Below are 23,111 nucleotides of genomic sequence, written 5' to 3'. Positions count from 1 at the left end.
CTATGGTTTTCCCAGTAGTGATGTATGGAAGTGAGAGCCGGACCATAAAGAAGGCTGATCACTGAAGAATTGATTCTTTTGAATTATGATGCTGGAGGAGACTCTTGAGAGTCCCACGGACTGCAAGAAGATCAAACCTCTCCATTCTGAAGGAAATCAGGCCTGAGTGCTCAGTGGAAGGACAGATCGTGAAGCTGAGGCTCCAATACTTTGGCCACCTCATGAGAAGAGAAGACTATTGTTTATATGCAGTGTCCCGTGCACAGCGGAAGGATGAGGAGTACGTGCCACATACTCTATATTGCTTTATTTACACTTCAAAGCTGGTATGTTACAGAAAAACATCTTGCCTCTGCCGGAGCAGAGAAAAGCATCCTCTCTCCTCTAAAGCACGGAGAGAACAACACTGAACTGCAAAGAACAGTGAAAACAGGAAACCAGTGTACGTCACATCCAGTCTCCCTTTCCCGTGGGAAACTCCAACAGTACAGACTGTGGAATGTAAACACCTGTCTTGTGACAAGCACTTTCGCTGCTCAGTAAAGCAAGCAGAAACCAACATCCTCCCCCTTTCTGTGAACATCACTGGGCAGCGTGTTCGTACAATATCAGTACAAACCCAACTTCTGCACATGGGTACAGTGTTGATCCCTTGACACAATCTTGGACAATACATCAGCAGGAATTTCATTACCTGGCATATAGGACACCGTTACGAGTCCCTTCTGAATACGTTCCCTAGCATGTTGCAACTTCAATTGCAAGTGCTTCGTGCTTTGCTTACAACCTTCAGAATTCAGCAAAGCCAAACATGCTTTGTTGTCCTGGTAAACCTGGATTGGACATCTGACAGGAATTTTCATGTCTTTGCACAATTGTAACAACCATTCACAATCTTTGAGTGAATAAGACAGTGCATTCAGTTCAGCTTCACAAGTACTTAAGCTAACTGTTGTTTGCTTCTTGCATGACCAATCAAATAGACCCTGATTGTACTTATAGCAAACTCCAGACGTACTTTTCCTGTCTGTAGTGTCACTTCCAAAACTTGCATCTGCAAATATCTCAAGACCACCAGACTTCTGATTGTTAAATCTCAGTCTGAAATGCATAGTGTCTTTCAAATACCGCGCTATGCGTTTCAGAGCTTTCCAATCCTTAACAGTAGGATTGTTGACTTGTCTGCTTAGCAAATTACAGCTAACAGCAATGTCTGGTCTTGAACATCTGGCAATGAAGTTTAGTTTGCCTAGCACACTTCTGTACAGTGTAGTGTCAGAAAATGCTTCTTCAGTGTCATCTACCTGATAACCTGTTGTCATCGGTGTGTCTACAGGGTTAGCATCCATCAGGTTTAATTTGCTTAACACATCAGCAATTTTACGTGACTGGTGTACTAGAATGTTACCATCTTGATCTCTCTCTATTTCCAGAGATAGGTAGTTGTTTACCTCACCAAGATCTTTCATGTCAAAGTGCTCTTTTAGTTGAGCTAGGGCATTATTGTACATTGTGACATCCTTCCAAAAGAATAAAAGATCATCAACATAAAACAAACAATACAGTTTCTTTTGCCCCTCCTCTTTGACAAATACACATGGATCAGCTTTCCCTTGCTTAAAACCTAGAGAAAACAATACTTCAGTGAGTTTTGTGTGCCAACACCGTGCACTTTGTTTGAGACCATAAAGGGACTTCTTCAGAGCACAAACATATCCCTGTTTTACCTGTACGCCATCAGGTGGAAGCATATAAAGTGATTCATCTAGAGATCCGTACAGAAAAGCTGTATTCACATCATGGTGACTAATGTGTAGATTCTCCTCTGCAGCTAGCTTGAGCATAAGCCTAATGCTCTCATACCTCACTGTGGGTGAGTAGGTCTCGTGATAGTCTTCACCTGGTACCTGTGCAAAACCTCTGGCTACCAATCTGGCTTTGTGTCTGACTATTTTGCCATTTTGATCAGTCTTCGCTTTGAAGACCCATTTGCTTCCAAGCAGTTTCATTCCTGGAACTACTGGAACTAGGTCCCATGTTTTGTTCCTTTCCAAGGAATCAAGCTCAGCCTTCATGGCATTTAACCATGGCTCAGCTTCCTTTGAATCCAAATCCTGGATTTCTTGGAAACTTGAAGGTTCAAATACCTTCTTGGAGCTTTTAACAGCTGTTACTGCTATCTTAGCAAATTCATCAGCAAACCTCTTTGGAGGTCTGCCTTTTGTTGCTCTCTGTGACCTGCGAATTAGCCTTAAGTCTTCAATACTCTCCTCTTCCTTCTTAGGAGAAAAGTGACCTATTGTGAACAATGGTTCCTCCAATTCTTGATCAGAGTTTTCAGAGGGTCGCATAGAGGCTTTTGCACTCTTGAAATCCTCTGAATCACCCGATTCAGTTTCAGACTCAGAATCAGAACCTTCATCAATGGGTGTGGGTTGTTGCGGTTGCTTTTGACTATCCTCAGTCTCATCACTGTCATCAGGATAACATTGGAAAATTCCCACATTCTCCCCCCACTTGGCATTGTACTCAACACTTCTTGTGAGCTTAATTGTCTTTGAGTCAGTCATCATTATTCTGTAAGACCCTTTCTGATAACCTAGAAAGATACCATGCAATCCACGCTTGTCTAACTTGGAGCTTTGTGGTGAGTGAACCCACATGTCAGAACCAAAAATTTTCATGTGTTTGATGTATGGCTTCTTGCCAAACATCTTCTCATACGGGGTACAACCAATCGCTGAAGATAACCTGCGATTATAACTGTAAACAAAACATGAGAGAGATTCGGCCCAATAACTCTCTGGAAGATTGGCATCATGCAACAAGGTTTTTAACCCTTGAAGCAATGTCTGATTTGCTCGTTCCGCAAGTCCATTCTTCCATGGCGAACGAGGACTAGACAAATCGTGTTGAATTCCTTTCTCAGTCAGAAAAGCTTCAAACTGCTGAGAAGTGAATTCTCCCCCGCGATCAGTGAAAAGAATTTTTTTCTTCTTACCATGCACATTTTCCAACCAAGCACAGAATTCCTTGAACCTAGGAAAAGCCTCTGATTTCTGCTTGAGATTGTATACATAAATATACCTGGAAAATGCATCAATGAGAACCATGAAGTACCTGTTTCCACCCAAAGAGGGCGCTAGTGGTCCAACCAAATCAGCATGAACAACCTGGTATGGTTCTGTAGCTTGCCTACTAGACACCTTACCTTTCGCAGCCATTTTCACCTTGTTTGCTGCGCATGCCTTGCACTTCATGTGGTACCTGCAGGGTTTAATAGTCATACCTTCAACCAAGGCAGGCATTTTAGATACTGCCTCAAAATGCAAATGACCAAATTTTCGATGAAAATCGTGAATACATTCTGCATGCAAACTTTTGTTAGAACCTGCAATGCAACAAGTGTCATCCTGCACAACATCATCATAATACAAAACATACAAACGATCAACATATTCAGCATACAATACATAATCATTTTTCTTTGAGCAGATTATGTTTGGCATCCGGTACATAAAGCACATTCTGTATCGATAAGTCCAAACTGTGAAGAACAACAGTTCCGTAGCCTTTACTGGGGATTGTGTGGTCATCCGCCTGGTGAATCACACCTTCCTGCGGTGTAAAAGACACGAACAGTCGCTTATCGTTGCACATGTGATGCGTTGCAGCCGAATCAACAACGAAGAAAGATCTTGACGTCTTCTGGACCTCTGCAACCTTTGGAGCGAAACGTGAGACCATTGCCTTGTGCTGTGTTATCCTGGACACCGGACCTTTGCCTTTGCTCTGGCCTTTTCCACGCGATGAGCTTTCGCTGCGCTGCTCTGTCTTGGCCCTGGGATATCTGCATTCCCTCTTCATATGGCCTAGACGTCCACACGAGTAGCATTTCACTGCCTTCAAAGCTTTGGCGCCATCTGGTGGTTCCACTGCACTATGGGATGACGTCTGTGAAGTCTCCCCCTTGCCCATGCAGCTAGCACCCCGGCGATCTGCTTCATTCTGAATCATGGCAGTATCACAGGCTACTGTGAGTTGAGCATTTGGCTGATCAGTGGTATCAAATTCCCCACTTGCCTCATCCAGCCTTCTGCAGATAGCCATCATGACTCTGGCATTAGCCTTCTGCGTCATCTCTGCTGCTTTAAATCAAGCTGCTTTACACAAGCTGTATCTGTTTACAGCTGCTTCAATCCAAAAGCAAGTTCAAAACAGCCTCTGCCTGTGAGCCTGTGCCACTCTGCTTATCTGCAGCTGCTTCAAACCTCATTCCAAAGGTTTAAAAGTTTAAAAGTGCTTTCTCTCTGCTGCCTTAAATAGTGCTGCGTCACTATTCTCTGCAGCTGCTTTACTCCAAGAGCACTTTTAAAAGTTACTTTCGATTTCCCCAGCATAGTAACTTGATCCTTTGCCTGAGCCCGGCAAACTGCTTTAAGAGTTCAAAGTCCAGCCATAAAGCCATTAATTAGAACCTGGCAGGCTGCCCGGAGCAGTAGCACATACCTCATCAATCATCTTGTCGCGCAGAGATAGCGTCCGATCCAATCTGTCCCTCTGCATTCCGATCCTTTGCCGGCACTCCGACTTCTGGAGCCCATAACCATTATATTGTTGATATGCAGTGTCCCGTGCACAGCGGAAGGATGAGGAGTACGTGCCACATACTCTATATTGCTTTATTTACACTTCAAAGCTGGTATGTTACAGAAAAACATCTTGCCTCTGCCGGAGCAGAGAAAAGCATCCTCTCTCCTCTAAAGCACGGAGAGAACAACACTGAACTGCAAAGAACAGTGAAAACAGGAAACCAGTGTACGTCACATCCAGTCTCCCTTTCCCGTGGGAAACTCCAACAGTACAGACTGTGGAATGTAAACACCTGTCTTGTGACAAGCACTTTCGCTGCTCAGTGAAGCAAGCAGAAACCAACAAAGACTCCCTGGAAAAAACTCTGATGCTGGGAAAGATGGAGGGCACAAGGAGAAGGGGAACGCAGAGGACTAGATGGTTGGACAGTGTTCTCAAAGCTACCAGCATGAGTTTGACCAAGCTGCGGGAGGCAGTGGAAGATAGGAGTGCCTGGCGTGCTCTGGTCCATGGGGTCACGAAGAGTCGTAAACGACTAAATAACTAAACAACAACAAACTTGCCAAATGAACCTTATATTGGCCCGTTTGACAAGACCAGCTGCCATGTTTGAGTTGTTATTTTTTGGGAGGGAGACTTAAGCATCATTTTGGGAGGCAGCAAACGGTGAGCTTTAAGAACTGTGGAGTCTGTTATCTGTCACATGAGAAACAAGGCCTGATTCCCGCCCCCACCCCTTAATCCTCTCTAGCTATTTGCTGATCCATCAACCCAGATGGAACTAAAAATATTCCTAGTTCCCCGAATTCCTGTCAAAACTGTCCCAAGGTGGTGTCAACCATAAATTTTCCCTACTATTTTGATCACATCTGACAAATTGATTCAAATAAATATTCATAAGCATGGAAAAGAAAATGCTCCCCTAAGTTTCCTTGGTTGTCCACTTCCAATCTCAGCTCTTGGCAGACTGTTTCTGAACTGGGAGGCATTGGCTGGTTCCTGTCACCTGACAGCCGGAGGTTTCCAGAGAGAGAGTGCAGAGTGCTGAGGAACCAGATGCGGAGACTTCAGCTAGAGTTCAACAACACAGGTGCTTGCTATATGCAATTTGGAGACAAAGAATCCTTTATTTTCAGTCAGATTCAGAACTATTTCCTGTCTTACCTATGAATTACATTTCTGTTCCACACTCCCCTCATCAAGCCCACCACAAGATATATTGCTTTCATGCTCACAGCAACCCTGCGAGGGAGGTTTTGCATAAAGATGGTGACCAGCTTTAAGTCGCCCAATCAGCTTCACAACTGAGGAGGGATTTGAATTGTCCCCGGCATTTCTGGACCTAGATCCTTGGACTCCAGCTCCCATGAGCCCCAGCCAGCGTGGCCAACGGCTAAAGAAGACGTGAGTTGCAATATCACATCATCTGGAGGGGCTACAGGTTACCCAACAGGTCTGTTTTCAGCGCCTTGACCTTCTCCAGGCGCAGCTGCCCTTGGAACTCCCTTGTACTAGATGTGCTTTGTCCTGTAGTGCCTCTGCTGGTTGGTCTTCTTCAAGACGGAGAGGGGCTCACCACAAATGAGGCTCAAGGGAATGCCTTTCAGCTCCACAAAGAAATCGTTGTGTGTCCATCTTTTTTGAAAATGCGGCACTCCACATCTATCTTCCTCTTCTTGTGGACACATTGATTGTGTCCAGAAACAGACAATTAGGCAGACGGAACTGTTCTCATATGGGAGTCCTATGCTGCCTATAGCCAGCCCTGGTCAGCAAAGTGTCTGCAGCTCTTTGAGCCATTGAGGTTTCTGAGCTCTTTTCAAAGGCAGCCCCAGGTAGAGTGTGTTAAAGTAACTCCTATACAATGTGGCACCGGACTTTCTTTTTTTGTAATTATCTGTTTGTTTTAAACTCTATAGCTTAAATTGTCTTGATGGTTGTTATTTTGAGAAGGGCCTCTTACGGTCACAAAGCAATGATTTTCAGTGCAGCTCCATAACATTGATTGCGTCCTCACACTACCCCTTTTGGTGTGGGGATTTGGATCCAGAAAAAGAGCAGACAGGGAAAGGTTAAGCAGAATTCCAACCACACCCTGCACCACCCTTAGGTGTGCTCAGCCTTCACCTGCTTCATGACTCCACCTTGCATGAGAAGGCAGGATGGAGCTGCAGGAAACAGGAAGTGGTCCTTCAACCAGCCAGGACATCTCACCATCACAGACAGATACAGTCTCCTGCTGTGGATTAAGGAGTGGCCCAGGGATGGTAGAGACAGGAGGGGAAGGGCCATGGAGAAGGGGAAGCGACAGAAGGGGTGGCAAGGCTCCAGATGCTCCCTTCGACACCTCCCTTGACACCAAGGGGAGCTCCTCTTCTGGGGCTGAAAGCATTGGCGTGGTTTGATTTTGTCAGTATTGCAAGGAAGCATAGAAGGAAAGGTAAAAAACACCTAAGCGATTTATTAAAGTTTATTAAAGTATCTGTGGATTTTCCCCTGTGTGAGATTGTTGGTGTCTTCTAAGTTTCCCACTTTCACTGAAGCTCTTTCCACATTCCATACATTTAAATGGTTTCTCCCCCGTGTGAGTTCGTTGGTGTATTCTAAGGTTTCCATAATGACTGAAGCTCTTTCCACATTCAATACATTTAAATGGTTTCTCCCCCGTGTGAGTTCGTTGGTGTATTCTAAGAGTTCCACTTTTGCTGAAACTCTTTCCACACTCAAAACATTCAAATGGTTTCTCTCCCGTGTGAGTTCGTTGATGTATTCTAAGTGATCCACTATCACTGAAGCTCCTTCCACATTCAATACATTTAAATGGTTTCTCTCCCGTGTGAGTTCGTTGGTGTATTCTAAGAGTTCCACTTTTGCTGAAACTCTTTCCACACTCAAAACATTCAGATGGTTTCTCTCTCGTGTGAGTTCGTTGATGTATTCTAAGTGCTCCATTCTTACTGAAGCTTTTTCCACATTTAATACATTTAAATGGTTTCTCTCCCGTGTGAGTTCGTTGGTGTATTCTAAGTGTTCCACTTTCAATGAAGCTCTTTCTACATACAGTACATTTAAATGGTTTCTCCCCCGTGTGAGTTCGTTGATGTATTCTAAGTGCACCACTTTGACTGAAGCTCCTACCGCACTCCATACATTCAAATGGTTTCTGCCCTGTGTGAGTTCGTTGATGTCTTCTAAGTGTTCCACTACGACTGAAGCTCTTTTCACATACAGCACATTTAAATGATTTTTCCCCCGTGTGAGTTTGTTGGTGTCTTCTAAGTGTTCGACTTTCATTGAAGCTCTTTCCACATTCAAAACATTCAAATAGTTTCTCCCCCGTATGAGTTCGTTGATGTATTCTAAGTGCTCCACTTTCACTGAAGCTCTTTCCACATTCAATACATTCAAATGATTTCTCCCCTGTGTGAGTTCGTTGGTGTACTCTAAGTGTTCCACTTTTGCTGAAACTCTTTCCACATTCAAAACATTCAAATTGTTTCTCCCCTGAATGAGTTCGTTGATGTATTCTAAGTGCTCCACTATCACTGAAGCTCTTTCCACCTTCAATACATTTAAATGGTTTCTCCCCTGTGTAGGTTTGTTGGTGTATTCTAAGTTTTCCACTTTCACTGAAGCTCTTTCCACATTCAAAACATTCAAATCGTTTATCTCCTTTTTGAGTTTGTTGTTGTATCCTCAATTTCTTTGTTCTTTCGCATAAATTCACATGTGGCTCCATAGAATTCTGACTTTCATCTTCCTCGCCTGTTTGGGAATCTGGAAGGAAAGGGCAAGAGGCTCCCACAGAGAGATATGTGTTTAAACCAGAACAATGGCAATGCACCATAGTAAGGGAGCAAGAACTGCAAACACTCACAGAAAGGGACGAGTATGCACAAAGGAAATTGTTAGAAATGAGGCAAAACGAAGGCAGAGGGGGGTGTTTTGAGGAGAGAGAGGGTTTACTTTATTACAAGGGGGTGTTGTATGTACCAGATGGGGAATTGAGGGCAAGAATTCTCAGACAACATCAGGACAACCCGACGGCAGGGCATTGTGGGCGCAATAAGACTATGTACTTGATTACTAAGGAATTCTGGTGGCCCAGAATTAAGGATGACGTAGCAGAGTACGTCAGGGGCTGTGCGGTTTGCCAAAGGGCAAAGGGAGAAAGGGCCGCACCTGCAGGCTTTGCCCACACCTGATAGACCATGGGAGATGGTCTCTATGGATTTTATCACAGACTTGCCGGTGTCTCAGAGGAAGACAGCCATTCCAGTAGTGGTGGACATGCTGACAAAGGTGGCACATTTCATACCCTGTACCAAAATGCCCTCGGTGCAAGAAACAGCCAAACTGTTTATAGACAATGCATTCAGGTTGCATGGGCTAGTTTCAAGATTAATAACAGACAGAGAAAGTCAATTTACTTCACGTTTCTGGAGGAAGTTAATGGAGTTATTGGAGTAGAAGTAAATTTCACTTCAGCCAGACATCCCCAGACGAATGGGCAATCAGAAAGAGTGAACGCTATATTACAGCAATACTTGAGATGTTACGTAAGTCACCAACAAAATGACTGGGCTGAGAAATTAAGTTTGGCTGAATTTGCATATAATAATGGAATGCACACCTCTACGGGGTGTCGCCGTTCATGGCTAATTATGGGAGGCATCCCCGAGCATTCCCTGGAAGGGGAGAAAGTTTGTTGGTGCCTGGAGCAGAAGAGTTTGTAGAGGAAATGGAATTCCTACATAGGATGCTGAAGGAGGACCTAGAAAGAGCAAAAATAGAATACAAGAGAACGGTGGATGCCAAAAGGAGAGAGGGAGACAGGATACAAGTGGGAGACAAGGTTTGGTTGTCGTCCAGGGGGTTACCATTTAAGGGAAGGTGTAAAAAGCTGGGACCATTCAAAGTAATTGAACAGATTAATCCGGTGTCATTCCGACTCCTCTTACCAGAGAACATGAAAATACACCCTGTGATTCAAAGATCTTTACTATCACCATACAATCCTGCACACAGGTACCAACAGGAGGCAAGGGGAAATCTTCCATCTCCAACAATGGTAGAGAATGGGGTGGAGGAGGAAACTGAAGAAATCTTGGATTCTAGGTGGTATAGAAATAGGTTGCAATACCTGGTGGCGTGGGAGGGCTGTCCAGAAACTGAGAACTCATGGGAGCTGGCAGAATCCATTCACGCACCAGAATTGCAAAGGTCTTTCCATACAAGATACCCTCATAAACCTAGGCCACACGATTGGCAATTAAGAGAATTTTTTGAGCAAACTGACGAGGAAGAGGGAGATTTCTTCGGTTTTCATTCCTCAGAAGAAAGTGAGAGTGACGCGGAGGAGGATCTTAGAAGAGGGGGTGATGTCATGGTGTTGACGGAGAACGAAGGGGAGGAGGAGAGACGAGCAGACAAAGGGGGGCAGGAAGAGCCAGTGCAGGAAAGGGGGGAAAGCCAGGCCAGGAGGAGGAAAGGCTCTCAGATGCTGGAGCAGAGCCTCAACCCCGCACAGGAAGTTCTGGCACGGATAGCGATGCAGTGCCAGTTCCATCTGCTCAGGAACATAGAGGGTTAAAGCGGAGGGGGCAGAGACATCAATTGAGAATGCCTCGCCTCTTCTGCTGGAAAAGGGGCGGATGAAAATCACTCCGGGAATCTGACTCACAGGATTTGGACGTGTAATTATGTGTGCTGCTTGTACATATGTAAAATAAAGGCTGTATCTATGTATCTCTGAGTGAGCAGAAGCATTTCTTGCGAAGAGTATTCCCAAGCCATCACAGTGCCCAAAAATGCTCCAACTACCGCACAATTGCGCTCATTTCACACGCTAACAAGGTTATGCATTTCGAAGGGGCAGAGGAACCAGACACCAAATTGCAAACATGCACTGGATGATGGAGAAAGCTAGAGAGTTCCAGAAAGACATCTACTTCTGCTTCATTGACTATGCAAAAGCCTTTGACTGTGTTGACCACAGCAAACTATGGCAAGTTCTTAAAGAAATGGGAGTGCCTGATCACCTCATCTGTCTCCTGAGAAATCTCTATGTGGGACAAGAAGCTACAGTTAGAACTGGATATGGAACAACTGATTGGTTCAAAATTGGGAAAGGAGTAAGACAAGGCTGTATATTGTCTCCCTGGTTATTTAACTTACATGCAGATTACATAATGCGAAAGGCCTGGCTTGATGAATCCCAAAATGGAATTAAGATTGCCAGAAGAAATATCAACAACCTCAGATATGAGGATGACACAACCTTGATGGCAGAAAGTGAGGAGGAATTAAAGAACCTTTTAATGAGGGTGAAAGAGGAGAGCGCAAAATATGGTCTGAAGCTCAACATCAAAAAAACGATGAACATGGTGACTGGTCCCATCACCTCCTGGCAAATAGAAGGGGAAGAAATGGAGGCAGTGAGAGACTTTACTTTCTTGGGCTCCATGATCACTGCAGATGGTGACAGCAGTCACAAAATTAAAAGACTCCTGCTTCTTGGGAGAAAAGCAATGACAAACCTAGACAGCATCCTAAAAAGCAGAGACATAACCTTGCCAACAAAGGTCCGTATAGTTAAAACTATAGTTTTCCCAGTAATGATGTATGGAAGTGAGAGGTGGACCATAAAGAAGGCTGATCGCCAAAGAATTGATGCTTTTGAATTATGGTGCTGGAGGAGACTCTTGAGAGTCCCATGGACTGCAAGAAGATCAAACCTATCCATTCTGAAGAAAATCAGCCCTGAGTGCTCACTGGAAGGACAGATTGTGAAGCTGAGGCTCCAATACTTTGGCCACCTCATGAGCAGAGAAGACTCCCTGGAAAGGACCCTGATGTTGAGAAGGGGACGACAGAGGACGAGATGGTTGGATAGTGTTCTCGAAGCTACCAGCATGAGTTTGACCAAACTGCGGGAGACAGTGGAAGACAGAAGTGCCTGGCGTGCTCTGGTCCATAGGGTCACGAAGAGTCGGACACGGCTAAACGACTAAACAACAACAAGAAGAGCCTGATGGATCAGGCAAAGTTCCACCTAGTCCAGCATCCTCTTCTCACAGAGGCCAACCAGATGCCTGAGGGAAACCGGCAAGCAGGATTGGAGCACAAGAGCCCTCTGCCCTCCTGTGCTTTTCAAGCTATCCATGTTGCTGGCCCTCACTGTCTCCTGTAGGATGGATTCCATAGATGAACTATGCTTCTGTTTATTCATCTTTTGCAGACCTTAAAGGCTGGAAAATGTATTATGGCCGAAGCTTTTGTGGGCTGCAGTCGGGCAAAGTGGATTCTTGACCAGGAAAGCTGGTGCCATTATAAACTTGTGAGTCTCTTTGTTGACTTTGTGTACTTCTTTTGAAATTTGTACGATTGTTGTACCACAGTATCTCCATGTAAGCTTAGGAACGAACAAGATTACAGGGTGCTATAAATAATTATCCCACTCACTCTGTAAGACTGGCAAGTTACAGGAGGGATGAGAAACTATTTTTATATGCAATTACAGCAGCGAGAATTCCAATGGCCCAAAAGTGGAAACAAGAAGAAATGCCTATGATAGTAGAATGGGGAGTGAAATTAATTGAATACGCAGAAATGGACAGATTAACAGGGAGGATTCGGAACCGGTGAGACCAAAGATTCACTGAGGACTGGAATAAATTCATAGCGTATATTAAAAACTTTTGTGATAACGATATAACGTTTGTAAGTTTTCAGGAAGCTCTGTAAGAAGGGGTGGTAGAAATATTGTTTAAATAATAAGCTAAGACAATATATATATAATGCAATATTAAATTAAGAAATGTGCAGATAAGTGGTAAATACGGAAAATTATCAGACATGTTGATGGAAGTCTAAAAGAAAATTAGATATGTGATGAGAAATTGATGTTTTACTGTGCATTTATTTTTATTGGAAAATTAATAAAAATTATATTTAAAAAAAAGACTGGCAAGTTTACACAATTTGCTTCTTCTTATTCTTTGGCATTCACTTGTAGCCTAGTAAATAATACTGACCACTGTTGGTCCTCATATACCCACTCCTATGGTGTACAGCCTCCAGCCACAGGAACTCTGTATCATGATAACGGATCCTTTGTCCCTTAAGACCACCAAACAGGGGAGGTGCATGCATTTACTGTATTTTGATGCTGGTGGAATGTATCTCTCTGACCCTGTCTATAACAAATAAAGTAATAGAAACAATTTAAATATATGAATCATAAATAATTATGGGAAGCATTTCCATTCCCCTTCACCCATTTTACAGGACTGGTGTGCAACATCATTATCATCAATTAATCCTGCTGTGGAAATAACATTTAAGATTTAAAAGCCTGGAGGAAGAAAATCTGACCCCACTACTTTAGTAAAAGTATTCAAGAAACAAAAGAGCTGCTTCGGAGAAGGCCTCACCCATTCCTTCTTCCTGTCAGGAACTTCCTTCCATTTGTCTCCTCTCCATCTTATCCTCTTTCTCCCTCTACCACCCATCTATCCCTGTCCCCATCTCCTCTCCCCTGGAACTCACCAGATTTCTCCAAGGGTCCTGGGAGGGAATGCTCAGAGGTTGTGGGGAGGGATGCGGGAGACAGCCTGACCAGGTCAACCGTCCATCTTCCTCCTTCCATCCTGGCCAGGGTTGCAGGTTCAGTCTCAGCTAGGTTTGCAGGTTCAGCTTCCTGAGGAGCGCAGAATCCAGAGCAAGTTGCAGCTTCCTGGGAGGGCGGGAAGAAGAAGCCAAGGGAGTCTGAGAGCCCCTGCAGGGATTCTCCTGCCCAAGACAGTCTGCTGCCCCTGAAGAAGCCCCAATTGGGCACCCCCTTCCCAAAAACCTCCACCCATTTTCAAACACTTTTGGCAATTCCTTTCACCTGCCTGTCCCACCTCCCTTCCTAAGGCTGGCACAGTATGCACATTAGAAGCTTGAGAGTAGATCCCTTGGAACTTAAGAGTTAATCTGCAAAGGACTGCTCTGAACACATGGGTGGCCCTTGCATGGAGAAGAAGGAAGCCTCTTGCTTGCATCAGGACCCGCTGGGAGAGGCGGTGGATCCGCCCACTGCTCCCTCTGCCCTCGCTGCCTCCTCCTCTGTCCTCCTGCCCTGCAAACACCCTTTGCTCTTGTTCCTCAGGGGAGAGAGGCGGCTGAGGGAAAGAGCCTTCAAACCATCCCTTTCCTCCTCTGCTCCCCCTCCTGTCCTTTTGGGAAACAGGAGCTTTGGTCAGGAGTAAACAACTTATGTGGCAAGTTCACAAGAGAAGCACTTTGGAGCACTGCTTGCTCTAACTATGTGTTTGAACCTAGAGGACAACATACACGTTTACACCACGTGATATCTTAAAGAGAGCAGTTCTTTAAAACCTATTTTTACTGTTATTCTTTTTTCCTCCAAAGATAACAGGGCAGCATACAACAGAAAAACACAGAGATGCATAGAAGAGTAAGAAATAAAAACGACACCCCCCCAATGCAGTTGTGAAGTCCATAGATTGCCTGGGAGAAGAGAAAGGCTTTCGCCTGGTCCCTAAGGAAGGAAGGAAGGAAGCCGGACACTGAGGCCCTCCTGCGAGGGGTCTTCTGCTGGGGTATAAATATTAAAATTAATCCTATTATTAAGGCGATCGTGGCCAGCAATGCCCACCCCTCTCCCCTTTCCCACCTCCTCGCCTGCAACTCCCTTTGCACCAGATCCCTGCAGGCTGAAGCTTCTCCCCCCTCCCCTCCAGGCCCCCTTTAAGAGAACAGCTCCCTTCCCTCCCTTCTCTTCTCCCCGCCCGGATCTTGTGCAGGGCCGCCTCTCCCCGTCCCGGAGCTTCTCATCCTGGACCCCCTCGCAAGGCCCCTTCCCTCCTTCCCCGCCATTGCCTTTGCACTCACCCGACATCCCGGGCAGCGGGGGCGGGAATGGGAGCCCCCGCGTGGGAGGCAGGGAGTGAGGGCGCTTAATTAGGAGGCTTGATTAGGAAGAAGCCCCTCCTCCGCCTCCGCACAATACAGCCCCGCTTCCCGCCTCCTCCCCTCCCTCCCTCCTTTGCAAGCCCCAATTTTATCTCTGCTGGTGAAGCCGGAAGTGGAGGCAACTCGGAGGAGGAAGGAGAAGTTTGTCTGCACTCTCAGTCTCTTGTCTGTTATTGGATAATTGGGGGGAAGAAAACCTTGTAGCACCCAAGCAATGGGGAGACGAGGGAGGGAACGTGTGCATAGGGAATATAAACTCATTCTTTGCCCCAGCTGGACTGTGCTTGCTTTGGCTCTCAGCTCTTGCAAGTATATATTGTCCTCACTGCTTCACCAGTTTTGCTCAGATTGCATTTTAAGGAGCAAGTTCAAGGGTCTTGTTATAGGAAAATCCTTGGGCTCACCTGGATTACCAAACAAAGACGCCAGCCAGGAATATAGGAGCAAAACAGCAGCCAGGAGGCTTGATCTTTTTTTTAAAAAAAATATTGCAACAGGACTTCCACCCACCACCAGGAAGGAAGCCCAGAGCAAAGGATGGCTCCCACTTTGATCAGTTTTAGAGAGATACCTACAACACCCCTAAAATTACATCATGGATACATTACAAATTACATCACAAATTGGGAGGGTCTGGCGAAAGAAACCTGAACACCAGGGCTTGCCCCCCCCCTTCCACTGACCTCCACCATACACTCATCAAGTGATGCAAAAGAGATATTTACATTTCCCTGTTTCCCAGCCAAGTTAATCACACCCTTTTGTCTTGATCTGGGTTTGCTATTGTTTCTGGAATGGCTACCTGTCCCACACTCAGGTATCAGGATGCCAGAGATTATTACTCAGGCAGAGGGGCTGCTGAGTACATGGGCTCACACTTTAGAGATTATGGCTGCCCTCACTCATGTCCCAAGCTCCTCCCTTGGCAGCCATTTCCTTCCTCAACAGAAGAACGTTGGAATGGTGTAAATCCGACACTCGAGTGATTCTATATGAATTTCTGAAGATTTCCCAGTGAGCCAGTACATAGATACATTTATCAGTGAATTCATAGAATAATAGAGTTGGAATAGACCACAAGGGTCTTCGAGTCCAACCCCCTGCCAAGCAGGAAACACCATCAGAGCACTCCTGACATATGGTTGTCAAGCCTCTGCTTAAAGACCTCCAAAGAAGGAGACTCCACCACACTCCTTGGCAGCAAATTCCACTGTCAAACAGCTCTTACTGTCAGGAAGTTCTTCCTAATGTTTAGGTGGAATCTTCTTTCTTGTAGTTTGGATCCATTGCTCCGTGTCCGCTTCTCTGGAGCAGCAGAAAACAACCTTTCTCCCTCCTCTATATGACATCCTTTTATATATTTGAACATGGCTATCATATCACCCCTTAACCTCCTCTTCTCCAGGCTAAACATGCCCAGCTCCCTTAGCCGTTCCTCATAAGGCATCGTTTCCAGACCTTTGACCATTTTGGTTGCCCTCCTCTGGACACGTTCCAGTTTGTCAGTGTCCTTCTTGAACTGTGGTGCCCAGAACTGGACACAGTACTCCAGGTGAGGTCTGACCAGAGCAGAATACAGTGGCACTATTACTTCCCTTGATCTAGATGCTATACTCCTATTGATGCAGCCCAGAAATGCATTGGCTTTTTTAGCTGCCGCGTCACACTGTTGGCTCATGTCAAGTTTGTGGTCAACCAAGACTCCTAGATCCTTTTCACATGTACTGCTCTCAAGCCAGGTGTCACCCATCTTGTATTTGTGCCTCTCATTTTTTTTGCCCAAGTGCAATACTTTACATTTCTCCCTGTTAAAGTTCATCTTGTTTGTTTTGGCCCAGTTCTCTAATCTGTCAAGGTCGTTTTGAAGTGTGATCCTGTCCTCTGGGGTGTTAGCCACCCCTCCCAGTTTGGTGTCATCTGCAAATTTGATCAGGATGCCCTTGAGTCCATCATCCAAGTCGTTGATAAAGATGTTGAATAAGACCGGGCCCAAGACAGAACCCTGTGGCACCCCACTAGTCACTCTTCTCCAGGATGAAGAGTGTTGTGACGTGGGGTTTGTGATTTCAGCTCTCTTGACATAATATGCTGGAGACAGTTCTCTAGTAACACTTCTTTATTAAAGCAAACAAGACTGGGGCCTGAGGAGGAGAGAGCTACATTTATAGGGACAGGGAACTAGCTAGAAAGGATACATTTTGGAGGGAACAATATCAGGCAATCACAGTCCTGCCTTTTGGAGGAAACCAATAAGCAGAGGATCCAAATACAGCAGCTTAAATGAACCAATAGTAGCTGTACCCTCTGGAACCAAAAGGCAGTTACTTTACCCTAATGCAAATACAGACAATAATAATACAGATATAAAATCCTTTGACTCAATACACAACACCAAGGAACCATTGATGAGCACCCTTTGGGTTCGGTCAGTCAGCCAGTTACAAATCCACTGAGTGGTAGCATAGTCAAGACCGCATTTTACCAGCTTCTTTACAAGAATATCATGGGGCACCTTGTCAAATGCCTTGCTGAGATCAAGGTAGGCTACATCCACTGCGTTCCCTTCATCTACCAGGCTCGTAATTCTGTCAGAAAATGAGGTCAGGTTAGTCTGACATGAATTGTTATGTGCAGCAGAGGCCATTTGAATAGGTAGGAAAAACTGTAATGAAGTGTTTAGGGGGGACATTTGCAGAAGTGATTGTGTTGATTTTGGTAGTCGGTGTGTGTGTGTGTGTGTGTGTGATGTCTGCTGAAGGGGCAACCCGCCCTGCCCCCATCTCCTGGACAGAAGTCTCCCTGTTTACATAATAGGGAGGGAACACTCTCTCTCTGGCTTATTGCACTTTCATTACACACAGTGTCTTTTGCAGTGTCCTGTATTCTCCTCACAGACACAGAGACACAGAAACATTGTACAGGCACTTGCAGCAGCAGCAGCTGCCAGACTGACTAATTGCCAAAGAATTCCTCACATGCACCCCCTCCCATGAATCTTTTGGGGGGAACCATGTACTTTCAAGACGTGCTGAATGTACACTATGGATGTGAAATAAATATTCTTCGTGGGAAGTACCGAGAGAAAGTGGAGGGCAATTTTAATTTGTAAGGATAGAGGGGGAGTTCTTTGCTTTGTTTTCTGTCGTGAAAAATAAAGCAATACATTTAAAAAGCAACCCCTTTTTTCCAGTGCTTGCTTTTAAAGCAATAAAGGTGCAGGTACTCACCATGGAATTGTTACAGTAAGTGCCATACTTTGAACAATTGGGGAATGTTGGGGATGTTTGAGTACTCACGGAATAAAGCCGCACTTTTTTTTAAAGCACCATAATTGCACAGGGGGTGGAAGACGATTGGCTCTGTCCAGTAATACCTGTATGCAGCTGTTATACTAAAAATACTGCTCCCTTTCCCTTATGGAGTATCTAAAAGCCCATATAGAGTCCTTAAGTAGGTTCTCTATCAGTAGGAGAAAATAACAGAGGCTGTTATGAGAATTACAAGGTCTAAGATATAAAATAAATGTTCATAAATGTACCAGGCAAACACATACATAAATATATATAACAGACATTTAATTCCAGCAAGCTGGTCTCTGACCATAATAAATTATTATTATTATTATTATTATTATTATTATTATTATTACTATAAAAAACAGAGGCCAGCCGGAGAATATTGAGAAGCAAAGCAGGTAGTAAGCATGATCTTTATTAAACTGTTGCAACAGGGTGCCCCATACCCCACATGCAGGGAGGGAGGAGAGGAACCTAGAACAATGGTGTGCAAGCTCTTATATAGACATTTGAAAATTGCCTCCTCTGTAGCTCAAGACCACCCCCCTAAACATCATATGTATGATCATAGAAGGGGCGGTCTACAGCAGAAAACCTGTCTGCCAGGATACCTGATAATGGCCACTGATTGCTTTTACCTGGGCATCCTGGCCATTTTTTTTATGATGGTTAATACTTTAGTTCCTGAAACCAGGTCACAGGCTCACCCTGTTCATACACAGATACGCTCTCAAGATAGGATTTGTTTTCAAAACACCGCTGCACAGCCAACTCCCCAGCTCTTGCTGTAAATAGTGGGTCTTTATATGATACCTGGGGGCCCTGCAACACAGCCGGTCAGAACAGAAAAGGGAGGGGGTGTGGAGGGGGGTGTCTCGCAGAAGAGAAGCGGCTCTGGCCCAGCAGAAGCCCCCCCTCCCCTCCCTTTCGGCAGCCTGACCAAGAGGGCAAGTTGAGCTTGGGGGCAGTGCGCAATGTGAGGGAAGGCAAGAGGGTGCATGGGTCTCTCTCTGTGTGTGAGTGGGTATCCAAGTGGAGGGATGGTGGAGGGAGCCAGCCCAGCACCAGGCTTCAGAGGTTCCTTTCATTAGTGGAATGAGAGGGTTGCTGCCTCTGCCGCTGCTGCCGCCATCACAACACACGAAGGCAGCAAAGGCAGCAGCTGGCAGCTGTCCGGGTTTGGTTCAGCACAGCCACTGGCCTCGTTGCCAGCCTGCCCCCCTGCACAGGCAGGTGTGTGGGATGTGTATGAGACCCAGACAAGCTGGGCTGAGGGATGCTGCTTGGGGCATTTCCCGCAGGGCCACCCTTTTTTTTTTTTTTTTTATTTTTTATTTCTTTTTTTCTATTGCTGGGGGTGGGTGGGATGGATATTTGGTTGGGGATTAATTTTATTATAATTGTTCTGTTCCTTTTTGTTGTTGTTGTTGTTTTATTGGTTCTGTATAGTTTATGTTTTGTTTTGAAGGGGCTAGATCAGGGCTGCCTGGGAGTGGGGCCCCAGTCATCACGATGGCTTGGACAAGTTCCACAGGGGGGGAAGCACTGGGACATCCGATCTCGGTGATCATGGGCAGGAGGCGGAGTTACGCTAAGACCAGACCATGTCATTACCGAGGAGGCAGGTTTAGTCGTTGTTTGAAGACTATCCCTGCCTCCGGGTCTGGCCTTGACCGGATGGATACTGGAATCAACAGGGGAAACCTACATGACCTGAAGGTGTTGCTGTGTAATGCCAGGTCAATGAAGAATAAAACCACTGCCATCCACGACCTGATTGTGGATGGAGGACTTGACCTGGCATGTGTGACAGAGACCTGGTTGGAGGAAGCAGATGGGCCTGTCCTTGCCGCTGCTTGCCCACCAGGTTTCTCTTACGCACAGCAACCCAGGTCATGTGGGCGGGGAGGGGGGGTTGCAGTGATTTTTAGGAAGTCACTAGCTTGCACCAGGCGTCCTACTGGGAAGATCCAGTTTTCTGAGTGCATGTTCTGGAAGTTGGGCAATAGGGGCAGTACAGGATTCCTTTTGGTGTACCGACCTCCCCGCTGCACCAAGGATTCCCTGTCTGAGCTGCTTCAGGTCGTGGCGGATTTTCTCCTGGAGACACCTAGTTTGGTTGTCCTAGGGGATTTTAACATCCATGCCGACACGACCTTACAAGGGGCTGCTCGGGACTTCGTGGAAAGCATGGCCTCCATGGGGCTGTCCCTGAATAAGTTTGGCCCAACTCATAGTCATGGACATGCCTTAGACCTGGTGTTCACCTCTAGTGACGTGGGTGATCTGACACTAAGTAAAAGTGAAACAAAAGAAGTGCCATGGTCAGATCACTTCCTGGTGCAACTGGACTTCTCCGCGACCCTTCCCCTCTGCAGGGAGGTGGGACCAATTCGGCTGGTCCGCCCCCGCCACTTAATGGATCCAAATGGTTTCCAGAGAGTGGTAGGGGATGCCTTATCCCATGTTGATGGCCTTTCAGCTGATTCCCTGGTGGCCCGCTGGAATGCGGAGTTAACCAGGGCTATCGACTGTCTGGCTCCGAAGCGCCCTCTCCGATTGCATGGAGCCCGGACAGCTCCGTGGTTTTCTCCGGAGCTGAGGGCGATGAAACAATCGCTGAGACGGCTAGAGCGTCGGTGGCAAAAAACTCACTCCGAATCTGACCGGACACAGGTTAGAGCTCAACGTCGAGCCTACCAAGTGGCGATAGCGACGGCGAAGAAGACTTTCTTCACCGCCTCTATTGCATCTGCAGAAAATAGTAGCAGGAGACTTTTTCAGGTGGTTCGTAATTTAACGGAACCACCTTTACCACCGGGGCTTTGTAAAGACCCCAAGATCTCCTGCAACGATTTTGCAAAGTTTTTTGCAGATAAAATCACTCATATTCGGAAGGAGCTAGACACCACCGTGGGAGCAGGGCTGGGGCGGGAGAGTGCTAGAGCTCTGTCTGGTCAACTTGCATGGAATCGATTTCAATCCATTACCCCCGAGGATGTGGACAGGCTGCTTGGACGCGTGAAACCAACCACCTGTCTCCTGGATCCTTGCCCATCCTGGCTAATAAAAGCAAGCCGGGAAGGGCTGGGCGATGGGCTCTGCGGGGTGGTGAATGCTTCCCTCTGTGAGGGAGCATTCCCAGATCCGCTGAAAGAGGCGGTCATCAAACCGCTTCTTAAAAAACCATCTTTAGACCCGGCCAGTATGGCCAACTATCGCCCAGTCTCAAATCTTCCATTCTTGGGCAAGGTGATTGAGCGCGTGGTTGCTGAACAACTCCAGGCACGCCTGGAGGATGCGGACCATTTGGATCCCTTCCAATCGGGATTCAGGCCTCATCATGGGACTGAAACTGCCTTGGTCGCGCTGGTTGATGATCTCCGGCGAGCTAGGGACAAAGGTGAGAGCTGTTTCCTAGTTCTGCTGGATCTCTCAGCGGCCTTTGATACAATCGACCATAACATCCTTCTGGACCGTCTAGAGGGGCTGGGAGCTGGGGGCACTGTTATACAGTGGTTTCGCTCCTTCCTCCTGGGCCGTGTTCAGAAAGTGGTGGTGGGGGATGAGTGTTCAGACCCCTGGGCCCTCACTTGTGGGGTGCCTCAGGGTTCCGTCCTCTCCCCCATGCTTTTTAACATCTATATGAAGCCGCTGGGAGAGATCATCAGGGGGTTTGGACTGGGTGTCCATCAATATGCAGATGATACCCAGCTCTACCTCTCTTTCAAATCAGAACCAGTGAAGGCGGTGAAGGTCCTGTGTGAGTGCCTGGAGGCGGTTGGAGGATGGATGGCGGCTAATGGATTGAGGTTGAATCCTGACAAGACAGAAGTACTGTTTTTGGGGGACAGGGGGCGGGCTGGTGTGGAGGACTCCCTGGTCCTGAATGGGGTAACTGTGCCCCTGAAGGACCAGGTGCGCAGCCTGGGAGTCATTTTGGACTCACAGCTGTCCATGGAGGCGCAGGTCAATTCTGTATCCAGGGCAGCTGTCTACCAACTCCACCTGGTACGCAGGCTGAGACCCTACCTGCCCGCGGACTGTCTCGCCAGAGTGGTGCATGCTCTAGTTATCTCCCGCTTGGACTACTGCAATGCGCTCTACGTGGGGCTACCTTTGAAGGTGACTCGGAAACTACAACTAATCCAGAATGCGGCAGCTAGACTGGTGACTGGGGGCAGCCGCCGAGACCACATAACACCGGTCTTGAAAGACCTACATTGGCTCCCAGTACGTTTCCGAGCACAATTCAAAGTGCTGGTGTTGACCTTTAAAGCCCTAAACGGCCTCGGCCCAGTATACCTGAAGGAGCGTCTCCACCCCCATCGTTCTGCCCGGACGCTGAGGTCCAGCGCCGAGGGCCTTCTGGCGGTTCCCTCATTACGAGAAGCAAAGCTACAGGGAACCAGGCAGAGGGCCTTCTCGGTAGTGGCACCCGCCTTGTGGAACGCCCTCCCATCAGATGTCAAAGCGATAAATAACTACCTGACATTCAGAAGACATCTTAAGGCAGCCCTGTTCAGGGAAGTTTTTAATCTGTGATATTTTAGTGTATCTCTGGTTTTTATGGAAGCCGCCCAGAGTGGCTGGGGAAACCCAGCCAGATGGGCGGGGTACAAATAATAAATTATTATTATTATTATTATAAAAAATATTTTTTATTCATTATTTTATTTATTTTGTAAAATATATTTCACAATTACCACATTTGAATTTTGAAATGAAAAAAGATTCTTCTCTAGGCCGAATTGCTGCTATTAAGATGAATGTATTGCCAAAGATGCTATTTTTGTTTCAAACATTGCAAATTGTGGACAAGACGGAGTGCTTCCGGAAGTGGCAGAGAGATATTTCTAAATTTGTCTGGCAGGGCAAAAAGCCCAGAATTAAGTTTAAGATACTAACTGATGCGAAAGAAAGAGGGGGCTTTGCCCTGCCAGACTTAAGGTTGTACTATGAAGCCGCAGCTTTCTGCTGGCTAAAAGACTGGCTACTTCTTGAAGACACTGATGTGTTGGATTTGGAAGGTTTCAACAATGCTTTTGGTTGGCATGCATACTTATGGTACGACAAAGCTAAGATCAATAAGGCCTTTAAGAACCATATTGTCAGGAAAGCAGTGTTTAATGTCTGGATAAAATACAAAGACTTATTGGAAAATAAAACTCCAAGGTGGCTCTCACCTCTGGAAGCTAAGGCCCGAAAAAGACCCAATATGGAGGCCAACTGGCCAAAATA

The 23,111-nt window shown here is 46.2% G+C and overlaps 1 protein-coding gene across 1 annotated transcript in view; it reads right to left on the bottom strand.

Annotated features, from left to right (window-relative positions):
* Positions 1-6,945: 6,945 nt before the first annotated feature.
* The window catches only part of LOC309336968 (uncharacterized protein), a 31,383-nt gene continuing 15,217 nt past the window's right edge, over positions 6,946-23,111 (bottom strand). The window contains exons 2-4 of the mRNA XM_081853520.1: positions 17,057-17,159; positions 13,144-13,330; positions 6,946-8,370 (exon numbers count right to left, since the gene is read on the bottom strand). Of these exons, the coding sequence (XP_081709646.1) occupies positions 7,067-8,370; positions 13,144-13,243 (1,404 nt within the window). The 5' untranslated portion in view covers positions 13,244-13,330; positions 17,057-17,159 and the 3' untranslated portion in view covers positions 6,946-7,066. The remainder of the gene's footprint in view (positions 8,371-13,143; positions 13,331-17,056; positions 17,160-23,111) is intronic.

This window comes from Podarcis erhardii (assembly GCF_964252035.2).
Source record: "Podarcis erhardii genome assembly, chromosome: 2".
Classification (NCBI taxonomy): Eukaryota; Metazoa; Chordata; class Lepidosauria; order Squamata; family Lacertidae; genus Podarcis; species Podarcis erhardii.
Note: the sequence above shows the minus strand (reverse complement) of the source record. Positions and strands in the feature narration are given on the sequence as shown.